We start from the raw sequence: 19,681 nt of genomic DNA on the forward strand, positions 1-19,681 counted from the left end.
ATACTATGAAGTTATACCATAACTTTATTTCATAAAGTTAAAACGGTAAAGATCCTTCCAGAAAATTATTCCATATAGTTCAATGCATATTTATATAGTTCGATAGCAATATTTTCACTGATCTGGTGGCATGTCCCTTTTCATAGCTTTCCATGTCATTCCAGTAAAGACGTCCTTTCCCTTGATAAAGCGAGCAGCCCAGTCACCAACTACCCAACCATTGCTCAACTGTACAGCTCCACCACTGCGGCCAATTGATAGACACATGCTGACTTTTTCTAGAAAAAAATTCCCAATCACTTTGTTGCCACTTTTGGGAAAGAAGTACCAGCTGTATCAGGATAATATTTATGCCAAAGCTGGCTTGTGCACGAATAGAAGTAAGGTGGGAAAACTAAGGCGGGAAAACCAAGGCGGGAAAAGACCAAAGTCAGTACCTGGAATAAAGCTCGAATTCAAAAATTTTAGACTGATATCTCTACAGAAATGTCAAAGACTAGACCTGTATCAATGACGACAATGCTAAGTTTTCGGTAGGGAAAAAATAATGGCCAATGTTAGCTAAAAGCTGGCCTATTCAAATTGAAATGAGTGGACTAAACTGTCAGCCACGGGGGTTCAAAAATCTCTATGAAAATCATAAGCTTGTATAACTTACTACAATGCTCAATGCTGTGTTTTCAGTTGGTAACTAAGCTAAACCATTGCTTGGTTGGCCCGTCTCACTGAAAGACTATTGTGAAAGTAATGACACGTATTACTCATTGTCATATTTACCATTTATGGTGTAAGGTTTTGGCTCTTTGCCTTCGGCTAACAGCTTGATATTGGCCGCGACATGCTCCCCGTGTGCCTGGGCACCAGTCGCCACCTTTAGTTCAGGCGTATTGGCACAGTCTCCAATGGCGTATACGTCTTTCATGCCTTCCACCTGGAGAAATTTGTCCACCCTTAGCTGACCCTCTTTGTCCGTTTTATCAGCTGCAAAAAAAGACAAAACACATCAAAAAATGAGTAGCTTGAAATTTATGGAACTAACGTAAACTAGCCTAGTAGCAGGGTCACGTTTCAGTGTTTTCCACACCTACCTAAACTTGTTTTATAAGCACCGTAGTTAATTTTCAAACCAGTACAGGGAATTGCCAAATCTGCTTCTATCTTCTTTCCCTTGTCTGTTTTCACAACAACATTCTGGAAGTTCTTCGCACGCAATTCTTCCATATTACTTACACGTTCACCTAGGGAAAATTCATTATTTAACTATCACCTTTATGGCACAAAGAAGTAAGAAGTTTTGCCCAGAGTTTGTGTTTGTTACCGGCCGGAATCAAGAATCCGTTCATGAAAGTGAGATTTTTAGAACGTTTTACTAATATATTAGAACTTACCCAAGATTGTCTTGACTCCGAGATACTGCAACCGATCTTTGACAGTTTTTTGAAATGATTCATTCACTTTATCATTGACAAGGATCTCCCGTGGATGGATGAGTGTAACATCCTTGGTCTTATAGTCATCTCTGATATCACCAGAGAGTTCAACACCTGCTGCTCCTCCACCAATGACAACAATCTTCTTAGCGTCCTTCACCTGAAATATCATTTACCATAATTGCATCTGTGTGGAACGTAAATTTCATCATTCAGTCCACTATATAGTCTTGCACCTTTTCAATATACTTTACATTCAGTGGTGCAGCCAAGGTCCTGCCTTTGGATGGCAGGCAAGCGCATTTAAGGGGTGTCGGGCAACATCCCAACAGGCACAATTTAGAGTTCTTTCTTCTAGGCTTTCTTTCACAATAAGATACCCCCTTCCCCCTCTTTTGGAAAAGTGGTTTCTTGAATGATTGGGGGAGTTGCTTTTCCTTGGCTCTGCCCCCGTTTATATTTTCAAATGGGTTTATCTTTCGTTATCCTTTATGTATATGTGATGTAAGATATAATGTATAGTTTTTGTTGCAGGTTTAAGGTATTATGAAATGCACTATATATAAAGATACAAACCATTTGAGATATTTTATTGTAAGAAGCCAATCCTTCATTTTCATTCACATTCATGCCAAGCTTGCAGGGAAAAGGGCCACCAGTTCCGGTTGCAATAATCAAGTAGTCATAACTGACTGTTTCTCCACCAACCAACTGAACTTTCTTTTCCTGAGCCAAGATGGCATTCACAGCACCTTGTTTGAATCCTTTGCCAAATGTTGGTTCATACGAAATGAAGCACTTCTTAGCAAATCCTAAAATGGCAATTCAAGCAAATTTCACTCAAAAATGGTTGCATGCAAATATAGATATAATGCATAACATTTTATTTTTCCTTGGGTAATCCTTGGTTCATCCAACTAGAGAATGTGGAATGTAAATAGGAAGAGGGGGGAGATGAACTACTTTTAACTTTCATGGTAATTAAAAAAGAGTGCAGTCACTACCTGGTTCAACAGAGGATCGCTGTGCACCCATGTTATGATGAAATGCATCTCTGCTGTCAATCAACGTCAGGTTACATTGATCCTTTAACTTCATTGCAGCAGCTACCCCACCATAACCACCTCCTACCACCACAACACGCATATCCTTCAACCCTCTCCTTGCTTCTGCATGGACAAATGAGGCTGTACATATATAAATACAAATGCGATTTTTGAGAACATGTCACATGTTTTACTCTGTCTAAAGGCTAGTTTCCACTCAGGAAAAATCTCCTTTGGATCGGAACGGGCAGGAAAATTTCCTTTGTCTGTGAGTTCTCAGGCGGCGTTTATACAAGGAAACTTTCCTGTCCTGTCCGATCCAAAGGAGAATTTTCCTGAGTGGAAACTAGACTTAATGCCAGACAATTTCACTCATCAGTAGAATAGTACTGCCAGCTAATGAGTTACTATATTCTGTTAGTGCCCACTGTGCACAAAGGTAATATCTAGGTATATAGACTATGGAGCATATTGTCAATTTGCCATGCATGCCTTCTTACCAAAGAGCAATTCAACGTACTAAGTAGCTAGGCATTAGAGTGAAATCCTAAACCTTTTCTTCCGAGAAATCCGGAAAATGACCTAAACTATATCAAGTAAGTGACCTTCGACGGATTATTTATGATCAAAGCCAAAAATTACACTTTAGTACAAGTACCGTGCAAGCACCTTTGGCTTTGCAAACATACAAACTCTTTTTGCAGTCGAGTGGAATGTGATTTTTGGTGTTTATACCCTTGATTAGAGCTCGATAATGATACGGTATTATTTATTAGGTATTAAAATGAAACTTGTGACGAATTTGTAAATCATTTCCCCGACAGTGACAGAAATAAAGCATGTTTATGATTGTACGAAGGAATGTGTGAAAGTCATATTCATATACATTTTGAACCGTAGCGATGAAAACACTACACACACACTTCTCCAAATACCACAAATAACATCTCTTGAAACGGCTGATCGCTTGAAGCGCGTCCAAAGATTCTTTGCATGCACGAATCACCAATTCATTCACGCGACTCGCCGTGAATAAGCACTTCTTTCTAAGCCATACCTTGACCTTGTCTCGCCAAAGAATAAACCAAGACAGAGCCGACAACACCGCTCCCAACATACGCCGAAAGAGTTCTGAATCTTGCAACGAACATGGCGACAATACGCGTGTAAATAAATGTGAAAAGCTTTGACTGGGTTTGGTGCAAAAATCTACTCGAGCCGCACAGGACGCGGCGACATGCATTGTTTACTTTGTGATATTATTAACCCGCATGTCGACCAATAAAAACAGCGGATTTTTAAATTAAACTTAGCATGTTATTGTTTCGCACTTGCGACGTATTTCATAACTTGGGTTTATTACCCAGCGTTATACCCCAGGTAAAAATAAGGTATCATTCTATTCGAGGTTATTGCAATTGAGGGGGGGGACGACAGCTGTCGAGAAAAATGACTTGGGTCACCATACATAGTACACCATGGGTTGGCAAGCTACCCCTGTTGGGGACTTTCTTTCAGAACATGCTTTTAATTGCATGAATCCAAATATTGGCTGTAATCCAAAGCAAATCAACACATAGATTATAAAAAGAGGTTTACATATGCACATGCACTTCTATGACTTCGGTGATCCTCTTTGAACTTTGTATGCATCAAAAATACTCTTTGCAGTTCTAGCTCAAAAATATTCGAAAGGAATGAAGTGGCCTTTCTATTTAGAAAGTAGGTTCAAGTTGATTCTTGAAATTGCACTGTACCAAGTGCCATGGGATTTTTTAATCTTGGGTTCACTCAGAATGTCCATCCAAAACATTTATCTCCATGAAAATGATTGCTTCCCAGTGCTATCAATTTCCCACCTATTCTGCCTTTTTCTTTTTCCTTTTTCCAGACGCCAACTCCTTTTTGCGCTTTGCCTTCTTCACCTTGTCCTTTCCACTGCCTGAAGCTGGGAAGAAATATAAAATATTTAACAAAATAATTAAAAATGTTCAAAACTGGCTAAGAGAAAAAAGATCCAGCACCAAACATACCTGCTGGGTTAGCAAGGGCACCTTTAACAAATCGTCTCGCTGCAGCTTTGTCAATCTTCAGGGAAGCTGAATTGGTTGGAAATAGGTGGTGAGTTTAGAGCAGATTGATTTTGAGGTGATCTGCATAAAATTATTTTCTAGTTCTGTTATTCTGAATACCTTTCTTTTTGTCACTTGCATCTTTAATTTTCTTCATGTAGTCTTTTACCCTATCCTACAGTGTTGCAATATTAAGTTTTGTTTCATGATAAAAAAATAAAATTTCAGATATATTTACCAGCTCATGTTTTATGCCATGGTCCTTGGGATTCACTCCTTGAGTAATCAGATAAACTGAAATACAAAATATTGTGAAATTCATGTTAAAACCATTGATCTTCTCAACAGAGTGCTCCTATTTCCCCCATGCTGCCAAATCATGGGCTGAAGTTAAATCCAAGTGGCAAGTGTTGCATTTTTACTTGCTATGGAATGACTTGACTCTTATCAAATAAACTGCCTAACCTAGGCTATCCTTGGTGCAGCAACACAAATTAGTCAAATTATGATTTTATTTGAAAATATTAATTCCCTTACTCCAAAACATCGAATTCACGGCATAAACCATCATAAGATCCAACTTCGCTCGATCTAATACATTTAACTGCAAAAGAATGGCAAATTTATCCCTGAAAATCATGTTTCGGTTTTCACCACGTGAAATTTACCACACTCCTCGATACATTTTAACAGTATTCTTTAGTAGACAACAAACCTTTTCGTGTGTTTCTTCACTTGAAGTACAAAGAAGAGGATCTAAAGTCTCTTCAACTGTATTCATAGAGCGGTAAAAATCTTCCAAAGAAGTGATTATTTCATTCGGTAACTCGTTGTCGTCGACTTCTGAAGTCGCCATCTTATTTACACATAAATCTTATTTATTTACTTAAGCTTTTGCTTCGTCTGCGCGCGCCACGAGGGCTGCCCACGAGGGCTACCCACGCGGGCTGCCCACGAGGGCTACCCACGAGGGCTACCCACGAGGGCTGCCCACGAGGGCAAAGCAGAGAAGAAGACTGAGACTGAGAGTTCACGGAATAGATCTAGACCTTTTCGGTAATTATGCAAAACATTCTTCTTCAACACATGCATAAAAAAGATTTTTTCATTTTGACCAATAAATGTGGAAATAAGCCATCACACTAGAACGAGGCTGAGGGGTTTACTGCACATAGCTTGTGAGAGTTAAATAAAACTTGAAATCCATCTCATCATGGTGGTTCAGGCTAAACTATAATGTTATGAGGTAATTACCGAAAAGGTCTATTTATTCCAAATCGTAATACTGTAATGATAAAAATACTAATAATGACTATCTTTTGTTTAGAAGGCATTAAATAGTGTGAAATATTAATAATTTCCTATTTGATATTATTTTAAATTTGGATATACATTAATGGAGCATAAATATTAATTAATTAATATTAATAATAATAATTAATTAATTAATTGATTGAATAATTAATTGTAATTGAGCATTTGCCAATAATGCTTTTTAAAGAGGAGGATGCGTTTTCCGTACACAGTATAGCGTGATGTGGACCATACATGGTGATTGATATAATATGATACATGGACTTTTTAATTTCCGCAACTTTCAACAGAAACTTGCAAAGTCCGATACGCATTTTGAATACTTTGGCGAACATAGCTTGAATTCGAACATTACTCGAGACTCGAGAACTATACGATAAGTATAAATTTCCACCCATTTGACTATGAATGTCTTCGTGCAATCCTTACGGTATATAAAGCAGCATCTCCTCAAGATCTTGATTCTTCTTCATAGCTTCCTTCAAACAATTGTTCCGCCTGGGAAACAAAAAATGCAATTTCTTTTGCAAATGGTCAAGGTCAATAATCGTGACCATAATAAACACCCTACTTCGGTATTGTCGTCGCGTTACGTTAATAGGGAGATTTAGCATGAGGACGTGAACGTCAAATACGACGTGAAAATGGCGAATAAATGGCGTGATGCGCCCAAATATGGGCATGCCACGCCACGTACTCGCCATTTTCACGTCGTATTTGACGTTCACGTCCTCGTGCTAAATCTCCCTAATGTCCGTGTAAGTGATTCATGATGGTGACCAGACTAACCTCTCCAGTTTTCCTGTAAAGCTTAGATTGCTTGCATCCTGGGGCCGGTTGTATCAAGCCCGTTTAGCTTAAACGGTGGATAAGTCAAAATTAAATAACACTTTTACATCTCTCTTGAATGAGTCAACTTGAATATTATGCACTGAATATGTAGTTGTAAACAGTATCTTTGTATTAAGGTCAAAAACATTTAGTTTGCTTGTTGAATAAAACGATAGACTTGCTTTCTATTTTGAACTTATCCGCCGTTTAAGCTAAACGGGCTTGATACAACGGGCCCCTGTATTGCAATTTTCTCGTTTGCTTGACTGCTAGAGACCATGATCTTTGCCTTACAGGGAAAATACTAAAATAAAAAACTGCCGTGTAGTTATGCTTTTTGCTATAGTTCATTATAGCTAGATCACATGCCGTTCTACAAACACATTCATGCTCGTTCGACTGGGCTGTTTCAGTTCCACCCAGGAAAATTATTCTCGCGACGGGATAGGACAGGAATTACATACAGAACTAATTCGATGTATTGCATCCGCTGAACAAACAACAGCTGCTACTTCCAGCTTACCTTCACAGATAGATTTCAAAATGATAGGACAGTTTACTCTCCTAATTAAAAATAATGAAGATTCAATGTGAATGATTGACTATTTAAATAAATTACCTAATTTTTTCACTTTTCTGTCAAAACTCAATCCATGCTTATTTTCAACGTTTGAAATACTCGAAATTTCCAAATTAAAAATTCCGCAAATGATTATTCCGCAAATTTTGGTCAAAATCGGAAATATCAGAATTTTTTGAAAGCATTTTATGTCGATTTAAGGAATTGTTTAACAGCTGAACAAACAACAGCTGTCACAGTAGGCTTACATTCACATGCAGATAAATGAAAGCTCAACGACCGATGATAGATTGGTTCAGCACGACATCGACATAATTTACATGTTTCAAAACAAACGACTGGTTTGTTGATAAGCGCATTCCACGCCGCGCCCACGACATACAGATGTATAAATAAGGACAGAAAAGCTTAGTTTGAACAAGGAGTCAAGGATTGTCGAAGAAGCAAGTCAAGCAACAACAACAAGAAATAACGGTCAAAAAACACTAAAAGATGAAACACCAAATTGCTTTTGTTGTTCTTTATTCGATTCAGTTGATAGCTGTTCTGTTTGCAAACGTGGTATGTATATAATTTTAACTACATGGCCAGAAAACATGAAGTGTTGCCACAGTTTTCTTTCCTTTTACATTCAGCTGCTACATTTATTTGTTTTCTTACTGCCGGGCGTATGATATGAATGGATTTTCTTATAATCTTTGTTGGTGTCCGCTTTTCTAATTTGGACTGCTTAATGCACTGCTAATGCGACGAATGATGCGCTGAATCATATGAAAACAAGGCTTCACATCGTAGATTTCCGTAGTTTATACGGGGGCCACGCACAACTAGAATCGCATATTCATGCTTAGGTTAGGTTCGTGCTGTTTTTGCCTCTCTGATATGCACTTTCAATTCAAGAACGAAACGATGGCTAAGCCGCTGAAAGCAATAATAATTTATTTCTTTAGAATGAGACATAATACATTGATTCGGCGCCATTTCTTTTTCAGGAATCAGGTGAATTTAATAACCCGGAATCGACTGTGAAACAATGCACTTTTGAAAATCTTGACGATGGTCGGGACAGGGGTCAGATTGCGGTAGGATCAATTCAGTGACTATTAGTTGTTACCATATGATCTGAATAGCACAGGAGTAATTAAACAGTGGAAATAAACGACTTAACTATATATAAGCCATCTTCAATGAATTACTTATTTACATTATGAAATATATAAAGTTGACAAATATGATACAGGCGAGGTGATACTCGATGAATAACATAAATTTTATTTACAACAATGATTGACAACATAACAGGATACAAGATATGCATAGTAAGTAGAAGAACACGACAGACAAAAATTATAACTGAAAAATAGTAATAAAATGCTGAAACTGTTTGTTAAGGTCTGGTTTGTGTTTACGAATGTGCGTACGTGAGTGCAAATCTCTCAAACTTAAGGAGGCTCTGTACATACGCATGCACCAGACCTTAACAAACAGGTTCAGCATTTTAATGCTACTTTTCAGTTATAATTTTTGTCTGTCGTGCCTCTCTACTTATTATGCATATCTTGTATCCTGTTATGTTGTCAATCATTGTTGTAAAAAATTTCATTCGTTATTCATCGAGTATCACCTCGCCTGTATCATGTTTCTACTTTATGTATTTCATAATGTAATAACTAATTCATTCGCACTAAAGATGGCTTATAGTTAAGTCGAAACATGTTTGCAATTAAAAATGTTGTCGTTTATTTCAAATGCTTAACTATCAGTTGTTTCGTGTCCATTTAGTTATTAATGGTCGTGAACATGCATGTCAAGGTGGCTGATTCAATAGAATACTTGAACTAACACGAGTAATTTTGTAATCGTCACAATCCCTTTATTTTCTGTATGTGACTGGCTTGTTCCTTCTCCGATAGACTTGTCTCTTTCGGAAAATGTACTCTAAAACAGCTCTACGTGTGACCTACCAAGGTGATCTCCGAGTGGTGACCTGTGCTAACGGCAGATGCTGTCGTCGTTGGTATATAACAATAAATGGTAAAGAATGCTCGGACCCAGCACCCATTGATGCGGTCGTTTATGCCTCGAAAAATGGAAACAACCATCTGAACCTTCATCGTCCCGCTACACTGGACGGCTTCTGTAACAACATTCCGGACGGAAAAATTACAGTTGGCCTTTCGGTTGGGAAATGCAAATTTTCGAGCTACGATATTGGCAACGCGTACACATGTTGGGGTTCAGTTTGTCGTTTTATTATCGAGGAAAGACCTCCCTTGCAATAAGTGGAACGAAATGAATCTCATATATGTACAACACTCTTATGTTAGATAAATGGTAAAATCTACTTGTAATGTAGTCAGGCAGAATGTAACATAAATTCAAAAAAAGTTTCCAGAAATAAATACTTGAAGTTTGTGTGCCAATAATATGCGCCAAGCGAGTCTTTATTTACTTCATTTCTTCGCGAAAATTGTCAGAAAGCTGCACATCTCGTTGAGATAATTGATATCTGAATTTAGCTGTTTGTTAGTTGTTCGAAACAAACCTGGTTATAGGGGGTAGATACGTTCTAATATAATCAGGGTCAAGGAGCAGCGGGGAAGCAAACAAGTTCTCGACGTTTCCACCTAAGGGCTTTCGCCAGACGAAGGAGTATGATACTAGGGAGTTTAAGATGTTCACAACGAACTACCACCGACTACGGTTAAATTGATTTTTCTACTGCTTGCAAACAGGGCCGTCCTCAGGATATTTTACAGGGGGGGTGTAAGGTCATCATAACCGACTGATCGACGGATTTGTACCGACTACACTCTGGATGAAACTTTGTCAAGTTTATATTGGATCGGTCTATAGTATCAAAAATATTTTTGTCTGCCGACTAAAATAGCAATTTTACCGACTAAACCTAGGAATAAACTTTCTGGGGGGGTGTGACACCCCCCTAAACCCCCCCGTAGCTCCGGGCCTGCTTGCAAATACTAAATACTTATCATTTCAAATCCACCCAGGTTATTTTAAAGCCTCGGAATACTAGTTTCTGCAGTTTATATAAAAGGAAGAAGACAGTATTTACTTTGTTATGTAAACTCGCTCTTATAGAAAGCTTGAGTTTGAGAGGATAATTAGAGGCTTCCAATCAGCAGCGTTAATTTCCTTCATCCGTTTCAGCAGCGAAATGACAACGTTATCCAGACTTTTGTGGTGATAACATATGCAGTCCACTATGATTAAACCACTGTGCAAAGGCGAAGGTGTCCAGTGCTGCACGGTTTGTCGTAGAAAAACCTTGTCAAGTCAGTTCGAACGGAAGATTTTCAAAATGAAACAATCAATCGTTTGTGTTATTTTTATCTTGCTCTCGTTGATTGTGCTGATCGCGGTAGGTAGTTTTGTTTTTAATTTTATAAGTTCATACTATAGCCGTCTGAAATATATACCTTCACATAGTCACGCGCTCTATGCGTCCTTGCCACTTGTCGATGCATGGGCATTATATCAGAAAATTCTGACTACATATTCACGATTTGGGAAATTTAAACTGCTAGTATCATTATACGTCTTCAAATTTGCTAGTTTATAATCTTTATCTCACAGACTGTCTAGCTCACAGTCTTTAATTGAAAAAATACGATACACTCTAGATCTATATGGTTGTTACTACAAGATTCCACAGAGGAACGGAATCTTATCTATTTTATGCTACTTAAAAGGACCAACAATAGATGAGTATAAGGTTTGTTGATTCAGTAAAACGCAGCAAATTTTAGATTTACTCATCCTATAGTAGCTAAAACGCCTTAGCAAGTGCAATTTTAAATTCGGTTCAGAAGAACTGTTTCCGCCCATTATGCAAGCAAGTGACGTCTTTAAAGGCGGATTTCCACTTACAGCGAAATCGTTCGCTAGCGAAATATTAGCATATTTTCTTTTGAATTTAAGCAGCATAAACAGATTAGTGCGACTTGAGTGTTCTCAATTCAAAAGAAAATATGCAAATATTTCGCCAGCGAACGATTTCGCTGTAAGTGGAAATCCGCCTTAACTCTTGTTACTGCATGCAGTAAAGGCGATTCTCCATTACCGCCCACTTCACCCGCGCGGGCGAAGCGCGCCTTATTTTTCAGGCCCGTCACGGTCGCATGGGCAGATTTTCAAAGACCACTTCGTCCGAGAGGGCGTAATGGAGAGTCACCTTAAGACTTCATATAAAATACGAAAAGGTTCTTTTTCTTTTTGTTTGAACGAGTATATATACTAATTTCAGCCGTAGTCGACGGCGTTGAGATTCTAAATCTTAGGCTTCCTAATAATTAGCTACTGATTGCTTGATTGAATTGAAAAATAATATTTAAATATTATGCAGCTGAACGACGATGACACTTCACCAAACTTCAGCGTTAAACGAAACTTTTCCTTGTATTTTTTTTGTGGGATATTAAAAGCATCTTCCACTGCAATTTCCAGAACCTATATCTTTCAGGAATCATCCAGCACCTGTCGTTGCTCCTGTGGCGACAACCATGACGAAAAATTTTGGAAGAAAAAAGCAAAAGAAAAAGCAAAACCAACTCTGAAGCAGTGCGTTTTTAAAAATCTGCGAGACGATCGAGATAATGGCCAGATAATGGTAAGACGTTTAGGCCGTAAAATTGCCGCTAATTTTCAAAAGATATACCAGCATTGAAAGGATTTAACAGAAAAATTATTCTTAATTCTTTTGATAGACTTGTGATTTTCAAAAGGCTCATGCCAGCTCAGCTTTGCGTGTCACGTATCAAGGTGACATCCGGATGATGAGCTGTTCTAACCACAAATGTTGTCGTCGTTGGTATATCACAATCAATGGTAAGGAATGTTCGTCGCCTGCACCCATCGATGCTTCCTTCTATGCAGGTGGAGTAAGCAATCTTAACCTTCATCGTCCAACTACACTGGACGGCTTCTGTAGCAACATTCCCAAGGGAAAGATCACAATTGGCCTTTCCGTCGGAAACTGCAAGTACTCGGAAAAGACATATTCTGGTGATGCGTACACATGCTGGAATTCCAGTTGTCGTCTGATCATTGAAGAAATAACTGCACTGCAATGAATGAATGAATGAAAAGAAAAAGAACTCCGTAAAATGTAATTTCAAAAACTAGACAAAAAGAGTCATCCAATAATTTGGAACAAATAAATCTACTCAGGCATTAATGTTTGTCCATGTTCTTTACTTTGTTTTGGTGTAAAGTTTTTAGCGGTCTGCCAGTGGTGGATTAGCCTGAATATAGACCTTCGTTTCGCCCACCTTAAAATGCGCGGGCAGACGCAAAGGTGGTTGGCAATCTTCAACAATTAGGTGAAATTGACAACGCTTTTGACCATTTTCAGTCCCCCGTTGTGTTTCGCCTTTTCATCTCCCCGAGAATTTTAAGACGCGGGAGACAAAGGTTTGTGTTCATGATAATGGTGGCTTGGCCTCTATTGTTTTATGAAGGGAAATTTAGAACTATCAGTTATGATTTTTGGCACTTCACTCGATGCAGGGATTGCACTGGCATCGCAAAAGCGTAGGTACAATTCCTCCCGGAGTATCTATAGTTGACTTATTTTACATCAACAGTTCCTAGCTTGAATTTGAAGTGTATATAATTCCACTCGAAATGAAGCCGCTTTGTCTGGCTTTGAACCTTTAGAATTTAGAACTATACATCCAAATAAGCTATGTATAATTTCACTATAAAGCCAATGTGTTCTCGCAAAATTATATAAGCGTATGTGCATACGAGATATACTATTGCTTGAGTCAGGATTCAAGGCAGGACTCGAGCCAGGACTCGAGTCAAGGACTCGAGTCAATTAACCTTTCTCCCGCAATGCGACCAATCCGCCATATTTGGATGACATATAGTTGATTTTATAATAAATAATTTTATGAAATAAAAATTGGGGGTAACATAACTCGTAACCAACAGGTAATTGCTGTGCAAAATATCGGATGCAAATCGTTAATTTTCATTTCTGACCATGGCATGGAGAATAAAAACACATTGTGTTTCTATTATCCATTGTTTTAACTTGCAAATTTTTACGATTTAATGGTGCATGCACCGTAATGGTAAAAGAATTAGCCTTTCTAACGCTATGCGACCAATACAATGTTGCTGACTAACTAGAAGTTTTGCATAGTTCTCAGTGTTTTTGAATTCATTTAGCGATTTAAAAATTGTGGACTCAAAAAATGGTATCATAAAAAATCACATTTAACGAATTCGGAAAAATTCTAGTCTACTTAAAACCTGCCGCACACGAGAGCAACTAGCCGAGCTAATAGTCACTCGTGGCTGTTGGCGTAAGCAAATTTTTCTCTTGTGCAGACAAATTTTAAGCACTTTTGTTCATTCGTGGCACTTTATTCTGGCACGAATAAACAAAAGCGCTTAAAATTTGTCCGCACACTGGAAGAACCATTGAACTGGGAAGAACCCGCTTACGCCAACAGGCACGCGGGAAAGACGGCAATAGAAGTTTCCATCAGCCAGACGTAGATGAGTCATTAATTCGGAGCTTGTCGGCTCGAGTCCTTGGCTCGAGTCCTGACCTCTAGTCCTGGCTCGAGTCCTGACTTGAATCCTGACTTGAATCCTGCCTCGATATTTAGGTACCCTCTGTGCATACAGAATATAATTAAACGACAGAATTTCGTTTTCTATATCATTAATTAATGTGTATTCGTTGGGGTATTTCATATAAAATGAGAGATGTAAACTTTGCTTATATAGCTACATACGAGAGACATTTAAGTGAGAGGGTCATGTAATATATTATTTGCACTGATGAATTATACACTCTTTCAACGCTATTTGCCTCTCTCTGTTTCCAATAGAAAAGTCACATGGAAATGAATTGAAACACTCCCTCTTCTAGGCTTGCCCCAGAACTTGCCTATATACACATAAAAAACTGGCGCATATCGCTTGCATGTACACTTAGTGTTTACTTGTCTGACGTTTAATTTGAATGTCGAATGAATCACTTGTGTTCTCTGTATCTCACTTTTCATATCATTATCTTTAATTTCAAATTCAAAGCCCAAACACGCTGATGTAGCTAGCTCATACGATGAAATCTTAGATGCCTGAATTTCTAACAGATTCGCGAAAGGAAAATATAACTATAGCATCATTATATAAGATTCAATTAAATTTATATCGATTACGATCGTTAATTATAGCTCCATGCACTAACACTTGACAATGCTCGAAACGTCGAGACGTTTACTTGTATAATCAGTCATGCATTAGGTTTGCCACATTTGATGAAAAGTTATTCGAAGACGCTGCTCTCTGGTTATTTTGTAAAATATATCTAAGTAACTGTTGTTTTTAATTATCAGTGCATTTAGATTTGTGATTTTCAGAGCTTGCATGAGTATGATCTCTTGATTATTCAAATGGTTAATAATATATATATATACATCGTTGCTGAAACGGATGTTAGAATCTCCAGTGTTTAATTTTAATTGGATGATTAAAGCAAAGATAACCGACTCAGAACAAAAGATGTTGCTATCATGCAGGTCAGGAAATATTTTACAATTATTATATTAGGAAATATTTTAGGAAATATCCAGGAAATATTTTAGAAATATTATACAATTATCGACTGTCAGGGAAGCCAGTCTTAAGGAACGATTCCAATATTTATAAACTAATTCAATCGAAGTTAACTTTCTCTTGAACGGAAAGTTTTCAAAATGAAACCACTAATCGTTTGTTGTCTTCATCTTGCATGCTCTCATTGATTGTGCTGGTCGCGGTACGTATAGTTTTGTTTTTTTACTTCATTTCTTCAATCTAGTGAGTATTGTTAAATACGTCCGCATTTTACACGCAATTTGCGGACCTTGGCAGTGTTATAGTCATTATATGAGAAAATTCTGAATACATTACACTTACAACCCATTACGGCATTAGGAAGTTAAATCGCTAGTATTATCATACGTAATTAAATTTACTAGCTTATAATCTATTAATATATCTGTACAGACTTTCAGTCTATATTATACATTCTAGATATACATATAGCTATATATTATTACTGATACTTAGCCGTAGTTGCCATCATAAATCTTAAGCTTTCTAATAACTATTGATTTCTTGATTGAATTTTAAATGTGTATTCGTTGGGGTATTTCATATGAAATGAAAGATTTAAATTTTTCTTATACAGCTACATAGTCATAGGAGAGATATTTAAGTGAGAGGGTCATGTAATATATTATTTGCACTGATGAATTATACATTCTTTCAACGCTATTTGCCTCTCTCAGTTTCCAATAGAAAAGTCACAAGGAAATAAATTGGAACAGTCCCTCTTCTAGGCTTGCCCCAGAACTTGCCTATACACAAAAAATTGGCGCATATCGTGTGCAAGTACACTTAGTGTTTACTTGTCTGACGTTTAATTTGAATGTCGAATGAATCACTTGTGTTCTCTGTATCTCGTTTTTCATATCATTATCTTTAATTTCAAATTCAATGCCCAAAAACGCTGATATAGCCAGCTCATACGATGAAATCTTAGATGCCTGAATTTCTCACAGATTCGCCAAAGGAAAATATAACTATAGCATCATTATATAAGATTCAATTAAATTTATATCGATTACGATCGTTAATTATAGGCTATAGCTCCATGCACTAACACTTGACAATGCTCGAAACGTCGAGACGTTTCCTTGTATAATCAGTCATGCATTAGGTTTGCCACATTTGATGAAAAGTTATTCGAAGACGCTGCTCTCTGGTTATTTTGTAAAATATGTCTAAGTAACTGTTGTTTTTAATTATTAATGCATTTAGATTTGTATTTTCAGAGCTTGCGTATGGTCTCTTGATTATACAAATGGATGATATCGTTGCTGAAACGGATGTTAGAATCTCAAGTGTTTAATTTTAATTGCATGATTAAAGCAAATATAACCGACTCAGAACAAAAGATGTTGCTATCATGCATGTCAGGACATCTTTTATAAAGATGGAATCCAACTTCACTTTATCTATTTACACAAGTATATCATCATCGCCTGTCTCGACTGTCAAGGAAGCTAGTGTTTAGGAGCGATTTCAATATTTTTAAACTATAATTCAATCAAAGTTAACTTTCTCTTGAACTGAAAATTTTCAAAATGAAACAACTAATCGTTTGTCTTGTCTTCATCTTGCTCTCGTTGATTGTGCTGGTCGCGGTACGTATCGTTTTGTTTTTTTACTTCATATGCTCAATCTAGTGTTAAATACGTCCGCATTTTACACGCAATTTGCGACCTTGGCACTGGTTGCATGAAAGTCATTATATGAGAAAATTCTGACTACATTACACTTACAACCCATTACGGCATTAGAAAGTTAAGTCGCTATATAGTATTATCATCTGTCTTTAATTAAATTTACAGCTGATAATCTATTAATATATCTGTGCAGACTTTCAGTCTTGATTTCATTAAATATTATATTCTAGATACATGTATTATTATTACTGATACTTAGCCGTAGTTGCGATCATAAATCTTAAGCTTTCTAATAATTATTGATTTCTTGATAGAATTTGAGAGAATTTTCATATGATGCAGATGATGCTCCTTTACCAAACTTAAGTGCATTAATTGAAACCTTTGCCTCGCTCAGCATGTAATCTTTTTGCGAGGATTAAAAATTATCATCTATAGACTATACTGTACGTTCCGCAACCGATATCTTTCAGGAATCATCCAGCACCTGCCGTTGCTCGTGTGGCGACAACCATGATGAGGAATTTTGGAAGAAAAAAACGGAAGAAAAAGCAAAACCAACTCTGAAACAGTGCGCTTTTAAAAATCTTCAAGATGATCGAGATAATGGCCAGATAATGGTATGAAGTTTAGGCCGTTAAAATGTTACATTGCCGCTACTTTTTAAAAAGATTTAACAGAAAAATTATTCTTAATTCTTTTGATAGACTTGTGATTTTCAAAAGGCTCATGCCAGCTCAGCTTTGCGTGTCACGTATCAAGGTGACATCCGGATGCTGAGCTGTTCTAACAACAAATGTTGTCGTCGTTGGTATATCACGATCAATGGTAAGGAATGTTCGTCGCCTGCACCCATCGATGCCTCCTTCTATGCAGGTGGAGGAGGTAGTCTTAACCTTCATCGTCCAGCTACACTGGACGGCCTTTGTAGCAACATTCCCAAGGGAAGGATCACAGTTGGCCTTTCCGTTGGAAACTGCAAGTACTCGCAACAGTCATATTCTGGTGATGCGTACACATGCTGGAATTCCAGTTGTCGTCTGATCATTGAAGAAATAAATGCACTGCAATGAATACAAAAAGACAAAACCCAGTTCGCTAACTCGGTAAAATGTGATTGCAAATAGAGTCTTTCAATAATTTGAAACAAGTCTGTATAGCCTTGCATGGTCTCTATCGAGGAGAAATTTATAGAACCATATATCAAGCTATGTAATTTTATATAAAGCACAACATATTCTCAGTATATTCTCATGCACCAAACTATAAAAACAAACGTACATATAAATAGAATTAAACGGCAGAATTTAGTTTTCTTTATCATTGAATATGTATTCCTAGTTAAGGTATATTTCATAGTTAAAATAAAATAAAATAAAATATATAACCTTTCCCGTGTGCGAGGCTACATTGACACATGAGGGTCACATGATGCACTTTAAGTGCAAGGAAGGGCCATGCAATACATCATTTGCATGAATTATACATTCCTGTCCTTCATATTATTGTCCTTGCAAAAGCACATAAAAAGCTGGCGAATATTTTTGAACCGTGGATATAGCACATAGTGATTTTTCGATCGCTCTAATATTGCCCGTTGGCGTTGTTCATGCAGTATATAACCTGGATCAAACCTTATTACTCTAAAATTGAAAACTCTCTTTGATAACTTTCAGTTCCAAATCTGTATAATCTCAATGGTTTTGAGCCATGTTTACAACGGATGAGAGGTCATTCTTATGTTAAATAAATGGTAAAATCTACTTGTAATGAGTCGCCTAATCATTGAATAAATAGTAACTGCACTGCAAGAAATGAATGCAAAAAAACAGAACTCAGTTAGCTAATCAGTAAAATGTAATTTCAGCCCATTGTTTGTCCATACTCTTCACTTTGTTTTCGTGTACAGTTATGAGCGGTCTGCCCGTGGCGGTTTGGCCTGGCCTCTATTGCTTTTTGAAAGAAATTTTAGAACTATGAAGCTACGTATATTTAGTTTCACATGCATATATAAAGCACAACATGTTCTCGCAAAATTGCATATTACCGCTTCATTCTCTGTGAAGTTTTGAAATTTTATTGTGCGCGCCGAAGTCAGGATTTTTAACTTGACCATCAAGTAAACATTACGTTTTAAATGTATGCGCCGTTACCCCAACGAATACACATTTAATCATACAGAAAACGCAATTCTGTGGTTTAATTCTACTCTTTATGCAAATGCTCACACGTTTATATAATTTGGATGCATATCGAATGAATCGCTTGTATTCTCTGCACCTCACTTTTCAAGCCAAGTCATTATCATTCATTTCAAAATCAATGTCCAAGTATACTCTCATACGGTGAAATATTCGATGAATTTATCATGCACAGCCCCGCCAAATGGAGATATATAACTAGCATTATTGATAACATTCAAATAATTCATGTCGATTAAGAAGCGTTTGAATTCTTGTATAATTCATGCATTAGGTTTGCCACATTTGATGAAAAGTTATTCGAAGACGCTGCTCTCTGGCTATTTTGTAATATATATCTAAGTCACTGTTGTTTTTAATTATTAGTGCATCTGGATTTGTATTTTCAGAGCTTGAGTATGGTCTCTTGATTATTCAAATGGTTGATATATATCGTCGCTGAAACGGATGTTAGAATCTCAAGTGTTTAATTTTAATTGGATGATTATAGCAAATATAACCGACTCAGAACAAAAGATGTTGCTATCATGCAGGTCAGCCAGGAAATATTCTACAATGATGGAATCGAACTTCACTTAACTCTATTTACACAATTATATCATCATCGCCTGTTTCGACTGTCGGGGAAGCCAGTGTTTAGGAACGATTCCAATATTTATTGATTACGATTACGATTAAACTATTTACATCGAAATAGTTCGGCCCAGTTGCTCAATAAATGAAAAATTTTGTTTTTCATTTTGAATTTATCCGCCGTTTAAGCTAACCGACTTTTGAACAACCGGCCCTAGATTTTGGCGCGGACAATGAAATTTTAACGGTTCCCAGCAATTTGCATGTCGAAAGAGATTTCTACCGGCAATTAAGGACAACGAGCATTTTTCGACATTAAAGTAGCACGTACGTGTTATAATGCCATATCAAATAAATCT

At 37.1% G+C, this 19,681-nt stretch overlaps 4 protein-coding genes across 4 annotated transcripts; 2 read left to right on the forward strand and 2 right to left on the reverse strand.

The window, feature by feature from the left end:
• Nucleotides 1-6: 6 nt before the first annotated feature.
• LOC114520004 (apoptosis-inducing factor 2-like) lies at nt 7-3,727 on the reverse strand. Its single transcript, XM_028540198.1, has 7 exons — nt 3,534-3,727; nt 2,435-2,617; nt 2,007-2,242; nt 1,389-1,590; nt 1,089-1,238; nt 778-981; nt 7-278 (listed from the first exon to the last, which is right to left on the reverse strand). Exons 1-7 carry the CDS (start codon nt 3,625-3,627, stop codon nt 115-117), a joined length of 1,233 nt encoding a protein of 410 aa, XP_028395999.1. The 5' UTR covers nt 3,628-3,727; the 3' UTR covers nt 7-114.
• A 482-nt stretch (nt 3,728-4,209) lies between these two features.
• Nucleotides 4,210-5,403, reverse strand: LOC114520156 (nuclear nucleic acid-binding protein C1D-like). The gene is made up of 6 exons (XM_028540380.1): nt 5,264-5,403; nt 5,086-5,152; nt 4,787-4,842; nt 4,669-4,723; nt 4,510-4,575; nt 4,210-4,424 (listed from the first exon to the last, which is right to left on the reverse strand). The coding sequence occupies exons 1-6, from the start codon at nt 5,327-5,329 to the stop codon at nt 4,336-4,338; spliced, it is 399 nt and encodes a 132-aa protein (XP_028396181.1). The 5' UTR covers nt 5,330-5,403; the 3' UTR covers nt 4,210-4,335.
• Nucleotides 5,404-7,728: 2,325 nt separating this feature from the next.
• On the forward strand, nt 7,729-9,688 carry LOC114520265 (collagen triple helix repeat-containing protein 1-like). The gene is made up of 3 exons (XM_028540498.1): nt 7,729-7,834; nt 8,266-8,355; nt 9,187-9,688. The coding sequence occupies exons 1-3, from the start codon at nt 7,766-7,768 to the stop codon at nt 9,553-9,555; spliced, it is 528 nt and encodes a 175-aa protein (XP_028396299.1). The 5' UTR covers nt 7,729-7,765; the 3' UTR covers nt 9,556-9,688.
• A 6,477-nt stretch (nt 9,689-16,165) lies between these two features.
• Nucleotides 16,166-17,719, forward strand: LOC114520224 (collagen triple helix repeat-containing protein 1-like). Its single transcript, XM_028540451.1, has 3 exons — nt 16,166-16,506; nt 17,022-17,168; nt 17,256-17,719. Exons 1-3 carry the CDS (start codon nt 16,447-16,449, stop codon nt 17,619-17,621), a joined length of 573 nt encoding a protein of 190 aa, XP_028396252.1. The 5' UTR covers nt 16,166-16,446; the 3' UTR covers nt 17,622-17,719.
• The last annotated feature ends 1,962 nt before the right edge of the window (nt 17,720-19,681 follow it).

The sequence above is a fragment of the Dendronephthya gigantea genome, unplaced genomic scaffold (assembly GCF_004324835.1).
Source record: "Dendronephthya gigantea isolate DGI-Jeju-01 unplaced genomic scaffold, DenGig_1.0 000015F, whole genome shotgun sequence".
NCBI classification, from domain to species: Eukaryota; Metazoa; Cnidaria; class Anthozoa; order Malacalcyonacea; family Nephtheidae; genus Dendronephthya; species Dendronephthya gigantea.

Coding starts and splice junctions, on each gene's coding strand:
- LOC114520004 (XM_028540198.1), bottom strand. CDS start 3,627: ATGTTCGTTGCAAGATTCAGAACTCTTTCGGCGTATGTTGGGAGCGGT. Junction 1,239..1,388: donor CGGAGTCAAGACAATCTTGG/GTAAGTTCTAAT, acceptor AATTTTCCCTAG/GTGAACGTGTAAGTAATATG. Junction 279..777: donor AAAACCTTACACCATAAATG/GTAAATATGACA, acceptor ATTTTTTTCTAG/AAAAAGTCAGCATGTGTCTA.
- LOC114520156 (XM_028540380.1), bottom strand. CDS start 5,329: ATGAATACAGTTGAAGAGACTTTAGATCCTCTTCTTTGTACTTCAAGT. Junction 5,153..5,263: donor GTGAAGAAACACACGAAAAG/GTTTGTTGTCTA, acceptor ATTCTTTTGCAG/TTAAATGTATTAGATCGAGC. Junction 4,576..4,668: donor TGCAAGTGACAAAAAGAAAG/GTATTCAGAATA, acceptor CAACCAATTCAG/CTTCCCTGAAGATTGACAAA.
- LOC114520265 (XM_028540498.1), top strand. CDS start 7,766: ATGAAACACCAAATTGCTTTTGTTGTTCTTTATTCGATTCAGTTGATA. Junction 7,835..8,265: donor CTGTTCTGTTTGCAAACGTG/GTATGTATATAA, acceptor TTTCTTTTTCAG/GAATCAGGTGAATTTAATAA. Junction 8,356..9,186: donor GGGACAGGGGTCAGATTGCG/GTAGGATCAATT, acceptor CTTCTCCGATAG/ACTTGTCTCTTTCGGAAAAT.
- LOC114520224 (XM_028540451.1), top strand. CDS start 16,447: ATGAAACAACTAATCGTTTGTCTTGTCTTCATCTTGCTCTCGTTGATT. Junction 16,507..17,021: donor CGTTGATTGTGCTGGTCGCG/GTACGTATCGTT, acceptor GATATCTTTCAG/GAATCATCCAGCACCTGCCG. Junction 17,169..17,255: donor GAGATAATGGCCAGATAATG/GTATGAAGTTTA, acceptor TTCTTTTGATAG/ACTTGTGATTTTCAAAAGGC.